Source organism: Ranitomeya variabilis, chromosome 1, assembly GCF_051348905.1.
Source record: "Ranitomeya variabilis isolate aRanVar5 chromosome 1, aRanVar5.hap1, whole genome shotgun sequence".
Taxonomy (NCBI): domain Eukaryota; kingdom Metazoa; phylum Chordata; class Amphibia; order Anura; family Dendrobatidae; genus Ranitomeya; species Ranitomeya variabilis.
Genome location: NC_135232.1, coordinates 705,639,825 through 705,656,943, shown reverse-complemented (window position 1 = coordinate 705,656,943; position 17,119 = coordinate 705,639,825). Strand labels below are relative to the sequence as shown.

Below are 17,119 nucleotides of genomic sequence, written 5' to 3'. Positions count from 1 at the left end.
TTCTTAAAGATGGAGTTATCTTGTCAGCTATTTCTCCGGATCTGCGACGTGTGTTGCAGAGATTTCAGGCTGATAGGCCTGAGTCTTGTCCACCTGACAGACTGTTTGTCCCGGATAAGTGGACCAGCAGAGTCATTTCCGAGGTTCATTCCTCGGTGTTGGCAGGTCACCCGGGAATTTTTGGCACCAGAGATCTGGTGGCCAGGTCCTTTTGGTGGCCTTCCTTGTCAAGGGATGTGCGGTCATTTGTGCAGTCCTGTGGGACTTGCGCTCGAGCTAAGCCTTGCTGTTCTCGTGCCAGCGGTTTGCTCTTGCCCTTGCCTGTCCCGAAGAGACCTTGGACACATATCTCCATGGATTTCATTTCTGATCTTCCGCTATCTCAGGGCATGTCCGTTATCTGGGTGATATGTGATCGCTTCTCAAAGATGGTCCATTTGGTTCCTTTGCCTAAGCTGCCTTCCTCTTCCGATCTGGTTCCTGTGTTTTTCCAGAACGTGGTTCGTTTGCACGGCATCCCTGAGAATATTGTGTCGGACAGAGGATCCCAGTTCGTTTCCAGGTTCTGGCGATCCTTTTGTAGTAGGATGGGCATTGATTTGTCGTTTTCGTCTGCTTTCCATCCTCAGACTAATGGACAGACGGAGCGAACCAATCAGACTTTGGAGGCTTATTTGAGGTGTTTTGTCTCTGCTGATCAGGACGATTGGGTGACATTCTTGCCGTTGGCTGAGTTTGCCCTTAATAATCGGGCTAGTTCCGCCACCTTGGTTTCGCCTTTTTTCTGCAACTCTGGTTTCCATCCTCGCTTTTCTTCGGGTCATGTGGAGCCTTCTGACTGTCCTGGGGTGGATTCTGTGGTGGATAGGTTGCAGCGGATCTGGAATCATGTGGTGGACAACTTGAAGTTGTCACAGGAGAGGGCTCAGCGCTTTGCCAACCGCCGCCGCGGTGTGGGTCCCCGACTACGCGTTGGGGATTTGGTATGGCTTTCTTCCCGCTTTGTTCCTATGAAGGTCTCCTCTCCCAAATTTAAACCTCGTTTTATTGGGCCTTACAAGATATTGGAAATCCTTAATCCTGTATCTTTTCGTCTGGATCTTCCTGTGTCGTTTGCTATTCACAATGTATTTCATAGGTCCTTGTTGCGGCGGTACATTGTGCCTGTAGTTCCTTCTGCTGAGCCTCCTGCTCCGGTGTTGGTTGAGGGCGAGTTGGAGTACGTGGTGGAGAAGATCTTGGATTCTCGCCTCTCCAGGCGGAGGCTTCAGTACCTGGTCAAGTGGAAGGGCTATGGTCAGGAGGATAATTCCTGGGTGGTCGCCTCTGATGTTCATGCGGCCGATTTAGTTCGTGCCTTTCATGCCGCTCATCCTGATCGCCCTGGTGGTCGTGGTGAGGGTTCGGTGACCCCTCACTAAGGGGGGGGTACTGTTGTGAATTTGCTTTTTGCTCCCTCTAGTGGTTACTAGTTTTTTGACTCTGGTTTTTCTGTCATTCCTTTTATCCGCACCTGGGTCGTTAGTTAGGGGTGTTGCTATATAAGCTTCCTGGACCTTCAGTTCAATGCCTGGCAACGTAGTTATCAGAGCTAGTCTGCTGTGCTCTTGTCTACTGATCCTGGTTCCAGTTATATCAACTAAGTCTGCCTTTTGCTTTTTGCTATTTGTTTTGGTTTTGTATTTTTGTCCAGCTTGTTCCAAATCTATATCCTGACCTTTGCTGGAAGCTCTAGGGGGCTGGTGTTCTCCCCCCGGACCGTTAGACGGTTCGGGGGTTCTTGAATTTCCAGTGTGGATTTTGATAGGGTTTTTGTTGACCATATAAGTTACCTTTCTTTATTCTGCTATCAGTTAGCGGGCCTCTCTGTGCTAAACCTGGTTCATTTCTGTGTTTGTCATTTCCTCTTACCTCACCGTTATTATTTGTGGGGGGCTTCTATCCAGCTTTGGGGTCCCCTTCTCTGGAGGCAAGAAAGGTCTTTTGTTTTCCTCTACTAGGGGTAGCTAGATTCTCCGGCTGGAGCGTGTCATCTAGAATCAACGTAGGAATGATCCCCGGCTACTTCTAGTGTTGGCGTTAGGAGTAGATATATGGTCAACCCAGTTACCACTGCCCTATGAGCTGGATTTTTGTATTCTGCAGACTTCCACGTTCCTCTGAGACCCTCGCCATTGGGGTCATAACACTGTCCCTCTAAACTTTCATCTCAAACAAGGAGAAGACTGATCAGAGATGCAGCCAAGAGGCCCATGATCACTCTGGATGAACTGCAGAGATCTACAGCTGAGGTGGGACAGTCTGTCCATAGGACAACAATCAGTCGTATGCTTCACGTATCTGGCCTTTATGTAAGAGTGGCAAGAAGAAAGCCATTTCTCAAAGATATCCATAAAAAGTGTTTAAAGTTTGCAACAAGCCACCTGGGAGACACACCAAACATGTGGAAGAAGGTGGTCTGGTCAGACGAAACCAAAATCGAACTTTTTGGCAACAATGCCAAAATGATATGTTTGGCGTAAAGGCAACACAGCTCATCACCCTGAACACACCATCCCCACTGTCAAACATGGTGGTGGCAACATCATGGTTTGGGCCTGCTTTTCTTCAGCAGGGACTGGGAAGATGGTTAAAATTGATGGGAAGATGGATGGAGCCAAATACAGGACCATTCTTGAAGAAAACCTGTTGGAGTCTGCAAAAGACCTGAGACTGGGACGGAGATTTGTCTTCCAACAAGACAATGATCCCAAACATAAAGCAAAATCTACAATGGAATGGTTCACAAATAAACGTATACAGGTGTTAGAATGGCCAAGTCAAAGTCCAGACCTCAATCCAATCGAGAATCTGTGGAAAGAGCTGAAAACTGCTGTTCACAAACGATCTCCATCAAACCTCACTGAGCTCGAGCTGTTTGCCAAGGAAAAATGGGCAAGAATTTCAGTCTCTGGATGTACAAAACTGATAGAGATATACCCCAAGTGACTGCAACTGTAATCGCAGCAAAAGGTGGCGCAACAAAGTATTAAGTTAAAGAACCCGAATAATATTGCACGTCCCACTTTTCAGTTTTTGAATTTCCACAAAAATTCAAAATAACCAATGAATTTCGTTCAACTTCACAATTGTGTTCCACTTGTTGTTGATTCTTTACCAAAAATTTACATTTGGTATCTTTATGTTTGAAGCATGATATGTGGAAAAGGCTGAAAAGTCCAAGGGGGCCGAATACTTTCGCAAGGCACTGTATATAGAGTGGACCTGTTTACAGTATAGTGCTGTGTATACACTTTATACAGCCCCTCAGCCTCTATTCTATATACAGCCAGCACAGCAACATACTCTGATATTCTGTATACAGCCCGGCAGCAGCCCCTCATATATACATAGCCCAGCAGCAGCTTCTAATATATACAGTCCAGCAGCAGCCTCTCATACATATACAGCTCAGCAGAAGCCTCCCATACATATAAAGCCCAGCAGCAGCCTCTGACATATAGAGCTCAGCAGAAGCCTCTCATACATATACAGCCCAGCAGAAGCCTCTCATACATATACAGCCCAGCAGAAGCCTCTGACATATACAGCCCAGCAGCAGTCTTTGATATAGACAGCCCAAATTTCTACAATACAAATTTAGGTTTTTTAGCCATCTGAAAGAACTGTCTTCAGACGAGCTTAAGGCCACAGCAGAGCAACTCGTCAGGTCTTATTCAGATGACTTGGACATTACATTTATCGATGAACTGTGTCAGTTTGTAACATTTGCCAATTTATTCACAGACGAGGAGCCAAAACATATCAGCACTGAACTTTCCATGTGCAAGCTTATCATGGAAAAGGGTGTGCAGGACACTTTCCCAAATATTGAGATAGCTTTAAGGATATATCTCATTTTGATGGTAACAAACTGCAGTGGTGAGCGTTCCTTTGTAAGAGGGTGAACTGTAGTCACACTGAGAGAGCACTAGGACCCTGTGGTTTCTGCCTGATGCAGCAAGGGACAAATTCTGATACTGCCAGAATCCCGGAGACAATCTGGGCTGGTGGGTGGGGTCTGGTGTCTTCTGTGTAAAAATGAAACAAGGAAGTGAGAGAGAAAGTGCGGGAAGAGAAGACAGAAGCTGCGGTGATATTGCAAGGAGTCAGTGTGTGGGCTTTACTGCGAGTGTGTAGAGAAAAGAAGCTGTGGAGAGACTTAGTCTTGCTAACGTTCCCCTGGAGAAGAGCCAATCTTTTGTTAACCTTTGAGAGACTTTCGTTGCTAGCGTATTCTGAAGAAGAGCTAATCCATTATCTAAAAAGACTGAGACTTGACTAAAGACCCACTACGTGTTTGAGAGTCTGTGATTCCCTGTGCATTGATTGGAGAAACAAGTCTGACCGATTGCTGATACAGAGACTGACGGGTTGTCGTGGAAGCATTCCTAGGAGCTACAGAAGAAGAGACAATATCGTGAGGCCACTAACTAAGTCCCCGGCGTTTGGGCTCGGCATCCGCCGATCAGACAAGAGGAGCTTGCTGTAACTTATTGGCGCTGAAGATATAGACTGGGCTGCAGCCTGTGCGGATTCTTACCTGAGAGGAGATCTATCTCAGGATACGGTACCATAGCTATAGATACCCGGGTATCCCTGCGCAGAGTGTTTAATTGTTACTGTAGAGGTGTATCTAATATTAGAGTTGTGTAAGTTATACTCAGTGTGCCGTTCCAGGGACTCCCTTTATAACATTACAATCAATTTACACTTGTTCCTGTTTTAGTTTCCTTGTTAGGTAAATTTCTTACTAGTCTTTTGTAGCATACAGTTCTCAGGAGACCTTGGAGTGGCACAGTGATTTCAGCTGCTGCTGAGCTGGTGTATCTTTGGGGTGTATCTACTTTAATATTCTCCATATTACCTTTATTATTTTGCCTTTGAGTAAATACCGTTTGGAGATTTCTGCCTTAGTCTTGGTTTGTGACTCACTGGATCTTATTCGGACCTCTGGTCATTACATTTTTGGCGTAGTCGGCAGGATCCAGTGTTTGTCATGGACGAGGGCGAGGGTAGAAATGACCCCGCTGTACCCGCATCCTCCTCGGGGGTTGGGGTTCCCCTGGCAGCCGCGGCGATTTCGGGAGGGTATGTGCCTGTAGGAGCTTTACTTCAGCACATGCCGAAATACGACGGGCGCAATATGGCGTTGCAAGATTGGGCTGAGAGAATCCGGAGTATTCTGCGCATGTGTAATTTGACCCCCGCATTACGCGCTGAGCTGGCATTAAATGCACTGGAGGGCGATATTAGACGTATGGTGATGGTGCGCCCAGAATCAGAGAGGGATACGTTAGAAAAGATTTTGGAACTGTTAGAGGGGAGTTTGGGGGGCCGAGCGCGTGTGGCCCAGCTTCGGTCCCTATTCTTTAATCGCCCCCAGAGAGAGTGTGAGTCCCTGATGCAGTACTCTAATATCTTGCAAGAGACGCTGAATGAGATGCAGCGACTAGACCAGGGGGCCATGGGAGCGTTCCGGGAGGTAGACCGCTTGCTCCGGGATCAATTCATCACCGGTTTAGCTAATAGACTTCTCCGGGACAAACTGTTGGAAATGGCCCGGGCTGCACCAGAATTATCCTTCTGGCAGATTTACCGAGCTGCAGTGGAAAGGGAAGAGAAATCTGCCCATGTGCCCGAGGGGTCAGTGAACAGTGCCCAGCTGGAAGAAGGTGGGTCTTCAGGGTCAGGGGGAGAGGGGCTGGTGAGCGTGGTACAAGCTTTGCATGCTGAGGTGAAGGAGTTGAGGCTGAAATTGTCTCAACTGACAGTTGATCCCGCCTCTACCCCCTCACGGGGGCCTCCTGCCCCACCCCCTGGAATGGTGACCCCACGGACGGCCAGGTCGTCCTATCAGAATGAGTCAAGCCCTCGTCCAAGAGGAGCAATCACCTGCTGGAAGTGTGGACGCCAGGGACACATCTCTCGTTACTGCCGGACACTTGCAGCCCCAGAAACTCCGTCGCCGGCTTTAAACTTCCGGCCGCTGCCATGAGAGGGCAAGCAGCAGCGGCCCCACTCACACAAAGCCCTCGACGGAATGAGCAAGATTTGTTTGCATGTAGTCCAGTGATAGAAGCAGAATTTGAAGGGCGGAAGATGAGGTGCTTGGTTGACACGGGATCCGAATGTACTATAATGCCACTAGAAATATATGAGAGATACTTCAGTCGACTAGTGATTCCAGAGGATGGCCGAGTGATACGACTGACCGCCGCAAATAATGGTCAACTGTCAGTCAAGGGAATCGTGTGGATGCAACTAAAAATGTTTGGTGAAGAGCTGGGGCAGAAAGGGGTAGTACTGGTGGATCACCCCCCTAGAAGAGGGATGGAAGTGACGCTCGGAAGGAACGTGCTGCGAGACTTGAATCACCAGATGTATGCCAGTGAAGGACCCCGATACTGGGCCCGTGCGACAAGACACCGACCCACACAGAGAATTCTACACCGTCTAGTGCTGAGTTGCGACTTGCTGAAAAGTGCGGTCCCAGGCGGCCGGGTGGGCCGGGTCCGAGTGCCATCGAGGGCCCCGATCCTGCTGGGACCAAGACAAGAGGAACTCTTAATGCTGCCTGTGGGAGCTGCACAGAGATTGAATGGGCTTGAAGTGCTACTTGAGCCCGTCCGAGAGGGTTCCTCATTCGCCAAGGTACATGTGGCCCGGTCTCTGGCGATTGTGAAGAATGGACGAGTGCCGGTCCGATGCATCAATGTTTTAGATGAAGCTGTTGCAATTCCTGCTGGAACCATACTGGCTGAACTGTTCGTGCCGGCAGAAAAGGTGCCGGAAAATGCCGGATTCGAACTGCGACCAGACCAACAGTCATCCTGGACCTTTGCGGTCGAGGTAGGCCGGGCTGAGCCTCCTACGGAGGAATGGAATGGTCATGTGATCATGGAACAGATGGGAGTGGATCGGGAGAAGCTGACTCCCGCGCAGTTGGAGCAGTTGGAGAGAGTTTTGTGGGAACATCAAGAGACCTTTTCCCGACATGGAGAGGATTTCGGGTGTACCCAGATGATTGAGCATGAGATTCCAACGGGGGATACTCCACCCATTAGAGAAAGATATCGGCAAATTCCTCCAGCGCTTTATCAAGAGGTGAAGAGCATGGTGGCCAGTATGCTGGACAACCAAGTGATCCGAGAGAGCCGGAGTCCCTGGGCGGCTCCTGTAGTCTTGGTCCGCAAGAAGAATGGGACACTCCGATTTTGTGTGGACTATCGAAAATTGAACGCCCACACCGTACGGGACGCATATCCTTTACCCCGTATTGAAGAATCCCTGTCGGCCCTGGGTCGGGCCAAGTATTTCTCAACGTTGGATTTGGCAAGCGGGTACTGGCAGGTCCCAATGGCTGAAAAAGATCGGGCCAAGACGGCGTTTGTCTTGCCAGTGGGGCTCTTCGAGTTCAACCGGATGCCCTTTGGCCTCGCTACCGCCCCGGGAACCTTCCAACGCCTGATGGAACATTGCTTGGGCGATCTAAATTTTGAATCAGTCTTGATATATCTAGACGACATTGTGGTGTTCGGAACCTCATTTGAAGATCATCTGGAGAAGCTGCGTCAAGTTCTCCGGCGGCTCAAGAGCTACGGCCTGAAAATAAAGCCAAAAAAATGTCAACTGTTACGAAACCAGATTGAATATTTGGGGCATCTGGTGACCCCGGACGGGGTACTACCTTTAGACAGTAAGATCAAGGCGGTACAAGAGTGGCCACCTCCTTGTGACTTGCGAGAAGTGCGGGCCTTCCTGGGTCTAGCAGGATACTATCGGCGGTTTGTGCCTAAATTCTCACAAGTGGTGAGTCCCTTGAATGAACTTTTGAGAGGGACAGCGCTGGGTCCTCGAAATCGCCCCATCCCATGGGGGCCCCTACAGAAAAAGGCATTTGATGAAGTGAAAACCGCCCTAACGAGTGCCCCATTGCTGGCCTACGCCCGGTTTGACACCCCTTTTTTGTTGTATACCGATGGTAGTCTTCATGGGTTGGGGGCAGTGCTAGCACAGGTGCAGGACGGCCGAGAGCGAGTGATTTCTTATGGTAGCAGATCTTTAAGAGACTCCGAGCGAAATCCGGCTAACTACAGCTCATTCCGGCTGGAATTGCTGGCCCTGGTGTGGGCAATGACAGAACGCTTCGCCGAGTATCTAACAGGAGCGGAGGTGCTAGTCATGACAGATAACAACCCGCTAGCTCACTTAGAGAATGCAAAACTTGGGGCGTTGGAACAGCGGTGGGTCGCCAGACTAGCCAAGTTCAATTACCGCATTAAATTTCGTTCTGGTCGAGAAAACGGCAATGCAGATGCATTGTCAAGAGTGCCCCTTGGGTCATCAGGGGAAGATGTTGACGAACAACTGGAGGACACTGAAACTCCAGTTTTGGGGCAGATACCTATCTTCCAAAGTGTGGTACACTCAAGTGGGGTGGCCACCGGGATGCCCTGTGTCCTGGGTAAAACATCCTCAGATTGGATAAGAGTCCAGGATGAGTGTCCGGACGTTGCACTTGTGCGCCGTTGGGTACAAAACAAGGCCTGGCCCAGTGCAGAGGACAAGGCTCAGTTGTCCATGGAAGGAATGAAACTCCTTCGACAATGGGATAAATTGTGTGTGGAACAAGGTCTTTTGTATCGTAAGGTGTACCTGCCATCGGAGCTGCAGCATCGGTACCAACTGATAATCCCTGTGGGGATGGGTCCAGTGGTCGCTCGTGAGGCGCATGAGAAGGGGGCCCATTTTGGAAGTGAAAAGACACTCCAGTGGTTGCAGCGAGTCCTCTACTGCCCTGAGTTGGGAGGGATGGTGGCCGACGCGTGTCGGCAGTGCCGAATTTGTGGGCTCAACAAAAGCCCTGAGCAGCGGGCTCCCACACAATCTATTAAAACTTCAGCTCCGCTGGAGCTACTCATGATTGACTACGTGTTGATAGGGTACTCTACGTCAGGGTACTCCTATTGCCTGGTGATGACAGATCACTTTACCAAGTATGCTGTAGCGGTGCCGACAAGAGATCAGACGGCCAAGTCGGCGGCTGAGGCAGTGTGCCGACATTTCTTCCAAGTGTTCGGGTGTCCGCAGAGAATACATTCAGATCAAGGGGCCTGCTTTCAGGGGACGCTGATGAAAGAGTTGCACCAGCTCTATGGTATCGAGCAGTCGAGAACAACGCCTTACCACCCTCAGGGTAACGGGGCATGTGAGCGTTTTAATCGGACCTTGTTGCAAATGTTGCGGTCCTTAGAGAGTCAGCAACAGACATGCTGGCCTGAGTATCTCCCCGAATTGATGTGGGCTTACAATAACAGGGTGCACAGTACTACTGGTTACTCGCCACACATGTTAATGTTTGGTAGACCTGGCCGAGACATTGAGGATTTGAACATGCCAGATCCCTCCTCCGTTCCCCCCCGGACTGCATCCGAGTGGGTACGAGAACATCGGCGACGGTTAAGGGTGGTGCATCAGGTGGTGGGCGACCGTTTTCGCCAGGTGGTTCATAAGGACACGCGACCCGTGCAAACAGAATTGTTCTCTCCGGGAGACAGAGTGTTGGTGAGGACAAAGCGACGGTCAGGAAAGCTGAGTGACCGATGGGAGGCGATACCGTATCTGATAAAAAAACAAGTGAATCCTGAGATTCCAGTGTACGAAGTTGAACCGGTGGGGACAGGGGGGCCAACCTGTAATTTGCACCGTAACATGCTACAACGGTGCTGGTTTGAAGATTCGGCACCTATTCCCCCAGAGCCAGAGGCCCTGTCCCAAGGGGCGGGAACTCTGAATGATCTTGAGTTTGATGGTGTGCTTATTCCTGCGCCTGCTTATTTGCCCCCTGTGACCAATCTTGCCTCGTGTGATGAGAATGTTGAGAATGTGGCGGATGCTGTTGAGGAGAGCGCATCAGGTCAACTGCTTGGTCCTGACGATGTATCGCGGAACATCGAGCCGCGGAAGGAGGCAACTCCACTTGCGCCCACTAACACGATCACGGAAGAGACTTTAGCTCCCTCTAGGGTTGCACCTGTTGATGTAGGACTCAGGAGAACTACACGATCTACGGCAGGAATACCGCCTCAGCGATATGCTCAGGATGAATTTGAGTGGGAAGGTGTGTCGAGGACGCCAACCTCTAGTGGGGTGGCATGTAAGAGGGTGAACTGTAGTCACACTGAGAGAGCACTAGGACCCTGTGGTTTCTGCCTGATGCAGCAAGGGACAAATTCTGATACTGCCAGAATCCCGGAGACAATCTGGGCTGGTGGGTGGGGTCTGGTGTCTTCTGTGTAAAAATGAAACAAGGAAGTGAGAGAGAAAGTGCGGGAAGAGAAGACAGAAGCTGCGGTGATATTGCAAGGAGTCAGTGTGTGGGCTTTACTGCGAGTGTGTAGAGAAAAGAAGCTGTGGAGAGACTTAGTCTTGCTAACGTTCCCCTGGAGAAGAGCCAATCTTTTGTTAACCTTTGAGAGACTTCGTTGCCAGCGTATTCTGAAGAAGAGCTAATCCATTATCTAAAAAGACTGAGACTTGACTAAAAACCCAGTACGTGTTTGAGAGTCTGTGATTCCCTGTGCATTGATTGGAGAAACAAGTCTGACCGATTGCTGATACAGAGACTGACGGGTTGTCGTGGAAGCATTCCTAGGAGCTACAGAAGAAGAGACAATATCGTGAGGCCACTAACTAAGTCCCCGGCGTTTGGGCTCGGCATCCGCCGATCAGACAAGAGGAGCTTGCTGTAACTTATTGGCGCTGAAGATATAGACTAGGCTGCAGCCTGTGCGGATTCTTACCTGAGAGGAGATCTATCTCAGGATACGGTACCATAGCTATAGATACCCGGGTATCCCTGCGCAGAGTGTTTAATTGTTACTGTAGAGGTGTATCTAATATTAGAGTTGTGTAAGTTATACTCAGTGTGCCGTTCCAGGGACTCCCTTTATAACATTACAATCAATTTACACTTGTTCCTGTTTTAGTTTCCTTGTTAGGTAAATTTCTTACTAGTCTTTTGTAGCATACAGTTCTCAGGAGACCTTGGAGTGGCACAGTGATTTCAGCTGCTGCTGAGCTGGTGTATCTTTGGGGTGTATCTACTTTAATATTCTCCATATTACCTTTATTATTTTGCCTTTGAGTAAATACCGTTTGGAGATTTCTGCCTTAGTCTTGGTTTGTGACTCACTGGATCTTATTCGGACCTCTGGTCATTACACCTTCTCAAAACTCAAGTTAGTTGAAAACCGATTAAGGACATCCATGAAGCAGGAACGACTTGTAAATTTGGCTATCATGAGCATCCAGTCAGATCTACTGCGTGAATTGGGCTTTAGTGACATCATTAGTGATTTTGCAGCATGAAAATCAAGGACAGTGCCTGGATTGTAAAAAATGAATGATTTTACCTGAAATACTCTGCTTAAATGATTTTTGTAAATAAACTTGCGTTCGTTTCATTTTGCGTTTTTGCATTACATATTGCAACACCTTGAAAAATGGGCCTCCCTCCAAAATGGGCCCCGGGCCACCCACCTCTTAAATCCGGCCCTGATTTGTAATATTAATGTTTTGCACAGTCGACATTTTTGGGACCATACCTGCAGATTTAAGGATATATGTGAGGATATCATTAGGAGTCTCTTCTCCATCTTCAATAGCTTTGATCCTTTGCAGAATGATTTCTTTGCCTTCTTTTCTCAGAATGTCCAGACTCTTTCTCACTTCTTTGATTAATTTTTGTTTGGATGGATAGAACTATAAGGAATAGAGATATGGATGATGACCAATTTTTGTCGCTTAGTGATCACGGGATAGAAATCTCTGTCTTCATTATGGACATTGATATGTAATATATGTGACCTATATACAGTGGGTTAAATAAGTATTGAAAACATCACCATGTATATTTACTTAGAAAATTGGTAACGTGTTCAATGTATATTTCACCCGCTGTATATATTGTATATATATTTATGGCACTAATACCTTCCTTAGCTAAGTGTTCAGTGGGCTCCCAGCTCAAGCATGTCTACAATTGCAATGGCACATCCAGATTATAGTGGTTTATTCTGGGGGTCAATCATGACAATGCCAAATTTACATAAATATGTGAATTGGTTTCAGAGACAAAAAAAATTTGGCTGCAATTGTACAACGAGGCTCTAAATCATGCTGCCCTGGTCCCTCACCATTCTCACAGTTTACACTTCTCGTTGACACAGTGCATGACTGCTGCGGTAAATCATGTGCCAAACAATGGCGTTATGACACCCTGGTGTCCGCTATTTGGTTGCAGTGGTTTTGTGCCACTCCTGGGGAAGAGGAAAAGAGTAAATAATCTAGGGACCTGAGAAGTGGTATAAAGTGCTAGCTACGCCTTTATTTCCTCTCTTCCATCAGTGATAACAAGGCATAGGGGAGCTCCAGTACCCAGCATTAAATTACGGTAATAAGAATATTGCACAATATCTAATACAAACCCGTGCCAAAAAATCGCGGGATAAAAGCATTCCTTGCATAACCTTTGTGATAATTTGAGGAAGTTGTATTTTCTCATCAAGAATAGAATGTACGTCCATAGCAAAAGCGATCTAAAAAGATGAACACAGAATACAATGGTCAGGTAACTGAATGGAAGGGGTGTTATAATCTTCAGTTTTTGCAGGGACCATTGGAGGGGCTGGGGTTCAGACTGGTCAGTATTAGTAACACTTTTTTTTCTTTATTTAGGATCTCTCCAGGAATAGAAAAAAAAAAAATGAAAATATCATTATCAACAAATTTCTAAATACCTTTAACTAGAAAATCGCTCTTGTTTTGGTCTAGGGAAGAAATCACTGTGGCACATTAAAATGAACTCCGTTGTCTTGTTACATTGACATAACGTTCATTGGACAGAAGCCTTTGAGCACAATCAGGAAATTCAGCTGCTGTGTCCTTGAGAGAATGTGATAGTATGTGATATAGGCTTTTTCCTGGTCACAGCAGCCACTTTAGATAGACAGGTTGGACAGCCATGTGAGCAGCCTCTTCTTACCTCAGCACCCCTGATATCTCCATGATTAGATCAGATAGACAGGGTGGACAGCAGTGTGAGCAGACTCTTCTTACCTCAGTACCCCTGGTATCTCCATGACTTGATCAGATAGACAGAGTGGACAGCAGTGTGAGCAGCCTCTTCTTACCTCAGTACCCCTGGTATCTCCATGATTTGATCAGATAGACAGGGTGGACAGCCTCTTCTTACCTCAGTACCCTGGTATCTTCATGATTAGATCAGCTAGACAGGGCGGACAGCAGTGTGAGCAGACTCTTCTTACCTCAGCACCCCTGATATCTTCTTACCTCAGCATTTCCGGTATCTCCAGTATTATATCAGACTGACAGAGTGGACAGAAGTGTGAGAAGCCTCTTCATACCTCAGTACTCCTGGTATCTCCAGTATTATATCAAATTGACAAAGTTGACAGTAGTGTGAGCAGCCTCTTCATACCTCTGCACTCATGGTCTCTCCAGTATTAAATCAGATAGATAGGGTGGACAGCGTCTGAGCAGTCTCTTCTTACCTCAGCACTTCTGGTTTCTCCAGTATTAGATGAGATAGACAGGGCGGACAGCAGTGTGAGCAGCCTCTTCTTACCTCAGCATTCCTGTTATCTCCAGCATTAGATCAGATAGACAGGGTGGACAGCAGTGTGAGCAGTCTCTTCTTTTCTCAGCACCCCTGGTATCTCAAGTATTAGATGAGATGGACATGGTAGACATCAGTCTGAGCAGCCTCTTCTTACCTCAGCAACCCTGATATCTCCAGTATTAGGTCAGATAGAGCTAGACATGGTGGAAAGCAATGTGAGCAGCCTCTTCTTACCTGAGCAGTCCTGGTGTCTCCAGTTTTAGATCAGATAGTCAATGTGGACAGCAGTTCGAGCGGCCTCTTTTTACCTCAGCTCCCCTGATATCTCCAATATTAGATCAGAAGATCCACTAGGAGAACAACTTCCTACACATAAAGGGCTTCTACTGCGCATGCTAAATGGGCCCTTGTCCTGATTACTGCAGTAATTACCACCTTAGACAAAATCAATGGGATTTCCTAATTAAAGGTTTATAATAACATGTTCCTTCTTTTTTTGTAATTGAACCACCCCTTTAAGATACCATTACACTTACTTAGAAGTCACTTAAATGACAACTATCTATTCCATCTCCTCTCCATACACATGGACACTCGACTTAGCTGAGCTTGCATGTATTGTCAATGGGGAGAGTGCAGTATGACACTGTCAAGCACCTTTGGTGGTATAATATATACAATGTGAACAAAAGAATGAGGTGTGGAAATTTGGAGAAGCCCATACAAATGAGATGTTTGGTCAGTAGTGGTCAGTCAAGTTACAATAAATGAGATCCACACACCCAGAACAATGATGTCACCAGACCCAACTCACAATATTTGGTATGAAATGCTCAGAGATACCTTGGCAATGACATCCAGCGTCACTCTACCAAACATTTCGTGCATTTTAATTTCCTGTTTCCAGTCGGCCATTTCTAACAGTTTATCCACCATATCTTCAGCTTTTTCATTGAAAGTCTGCATTGATCGTTTCAAAAAGCTGCAAATAAAGAGGAGAAATACATCATTCAACAGGTGCTAAAGTCTCCACATATACTATAAGTAATATTTAGGTTAACTGGTAGGAGTCGTCTATTATATTATAATCTTGGACATCCTGGATATTGATGAGAAATTGCCTCATACATGATGTAGCAAAGCCAGGTAGGACAGGGTTAAGTCCAAGCTCTGCAGGATTTGATTAGATGCACCTGACTAGCCTCTTATTTAAACCAGGGCCTGTGTTCACTAGGCATGTCAGTTTGCTGGATAAAGCAGAGTCAAGAGTGCTGGAGCTGGTGAATGACCAGCCAAGATGTGAGCTGTAGGATGGAGAGAGATGTGCTGGGGTCTCTCTTTGAATGGAGACTACATGGGTCAGCTAGGAAAACTGAGCAGTCTGTGTTTTGGAGCTGCAGAGAAACATGTGGAAGCTGCAGCCTGTTTAGTGTGGACTGTCCATGGAGTTGAATACTTCTGTTTGGCACTGTAACCTGCTGAAGCTCATGCTGAAGGGGATACTGAGACATGGTAGAACTGTACCTCTACTGTGTGTAAAGTGTGCTCTGGGAGGAAGGACTGTAATCTGTTAGGGTGAGCCTGTACTAACATACAGTTAAGTCCATATATATTTGGACAGAGACATTTTTCTAATTTTGGTTATAGACATTACCACAATGAATTTTAAACAAAACAATTCGGATGGAGTTGAAGTTGAGACTTTCAGCTTTCATTTGAGGGTATCCACATTAAAATTGGATGAAGGGTTTAGGAGTTTCAGCTCCTTAACATGTGCCAGCCTGTTTTTAAAGGGACCAAAAAGTAATTGGACAATTGACTCCAAGGCTATTTCATGGACAGGTGTGGGCAATCCCTTCGTTATGTCATTCTCAATTAAGCAGATAAAAGGCCTGGAGTTGATTTGAGGTGTGGTGCTTGCATTTGGAAGGTTTTGCTATGAAGTAAACATGCGGTCAAAGGAGCTCTCCATGCAGGTGAAACAAGCCATCCTTAAGCTGCGAAAACAGAAAAAAAACATCCGAGAAATTGCTACAATATTAGGAGTGGCAAAATCTACAGTTTGGTACATCCTGAGAAAGAAAGAAAGCACTGGTGAACTCATCAATGCAGAAAGGCCTGGGCACCCACGGAAGACAACAGTGGTGGATGATCGCAGAATAACCTCCATGGTGAAGAGAAACCCCTTCACAACAGTCAACCAAGAGAACAACACTCTCCAGGAGGTCGGCGTATCAATATCCAAATCTACCATAAAGAGAAGACTGCATGAAAGTAAATACAGAGGGTTCACTGCACGGTGCAAGCCACTCATAAGCATCAAGAATAAAAAGGCTAGACTGGACTTTGCTAAAAAAGCCAGCACAGTTCTGGATAGGGTTGAGGGAAACGGATCGGTCATTTTCAGAAATCGCCGACTTTTAGGCAAAGTCGGGTTTCATGAAGCCTGAACCGATCATAGTGTGGGATCGGCCATGCGGTACACGATCAGAGCGCCAAAGTCGCGTTTCGTATGACGCTGTTACCGCCGTTTTTCATCCAATGAAGGAGGACGCAGAGTGTGGGCAGCATGATGACATAGGTCTCTGTCCCCACCATCTTAGACAAGGGCATGGCAGTGATTGTCTTGCTGTCTGCGGCGTCACAGGGGCTATAAAGGGGCGTGCACGCCGACCGCCATCTTACTTCTGCCGATCTGAGCATAGGGAGAGTTTGCTGCAGTTAGTCAGAAGCAGGGACAGAGTTAGGGAGGAAATATAAACCCCCAAACCGCTTGTGCTGGAGCGATTTTCACTGTCCCACACCACCTTTTTGTGCAGGGACAGTGGAGGTCGTATTTTAGTGCAGCAGCTGCATAGCTGTGTGCACGGTGCTGTGCAAACCAACTGCTTTTTTCAAAGCAAAAATCCTGTTGCTCCTTTCTGCACAGTTACCTGTCTTGTTTATTTGTCCACACTTTTTTGTTCTGAAGTCCTTTTTATTGCTGCCATACTTGTCCTGAGATCATTGTAGGGACTAGGGAGCATGTTATTGCAGTAATTTTTTTTTTTTTTATATACTAATTACAGCCACTTTCTGCCACGTTCATAGTGTTGTGTTATACCACTGTGCCAGAGTTGTGGTTCAGTTTCTCCCCCCAAAAGTGAGATAGTAATTCTCACACAGTTTACATTCTGCTGTACTGCTAGTGTGTCGTATATCAGGCAGCCACTTTCTGCCACGTTCATAGTGTTGTGTTATACCACTGGGACAGAGTTGTGGTTCAGTGTCTCCCCCCAAAAGTGAGATAGTAATTCTCACACAGTTTATATTCTGCAGTACTGCTAGTGTGTCATATATCAGACAGCCACTTTCTGCCACGTTCATAGTGTTGTGTTATACCACTGGGCCACAGTTGTGGATCAGTGTCTCCCCCCAAAAGTGAGATAGTATTTC

At 47.0% G+C, this 17,119-nt stretch overlaps 1 protein-coding gene across 3 annotated transcripts in view; it reads right to left on the bottom strand.

The window, feature by feature from the left end:
- LOC143777838 (cholesterol 24-hydroxylase-like) overlaps positions 1-17,119 on the bottom strand; it is a 183,014-nt gene that overhangs the window by 85,073 nt on the left and 80,822 nt on the right. For all 3 annotated transcript variants that reach the window (XM_077267342.1, XM_077267341.1, XM_077267343.1), the window contains 3 exons: positions 14,528-14,666; positions 12,531-12,641; positions 11,649-11,805 (listed from right to left, as the gene is read on the bottom strand). In XM_077267342.1, coding sequence (XP_077123457.1) covers positions 11,649-11,805; positions 12,531-12,641; positions 14,528-14,666 — 407 coding nt within the window. The remainder of the gene's footprint in view (positions 1-11,648; positions 11,806-12,530; positions 12,642-14,527; positions 14,667-17,119) is intronic.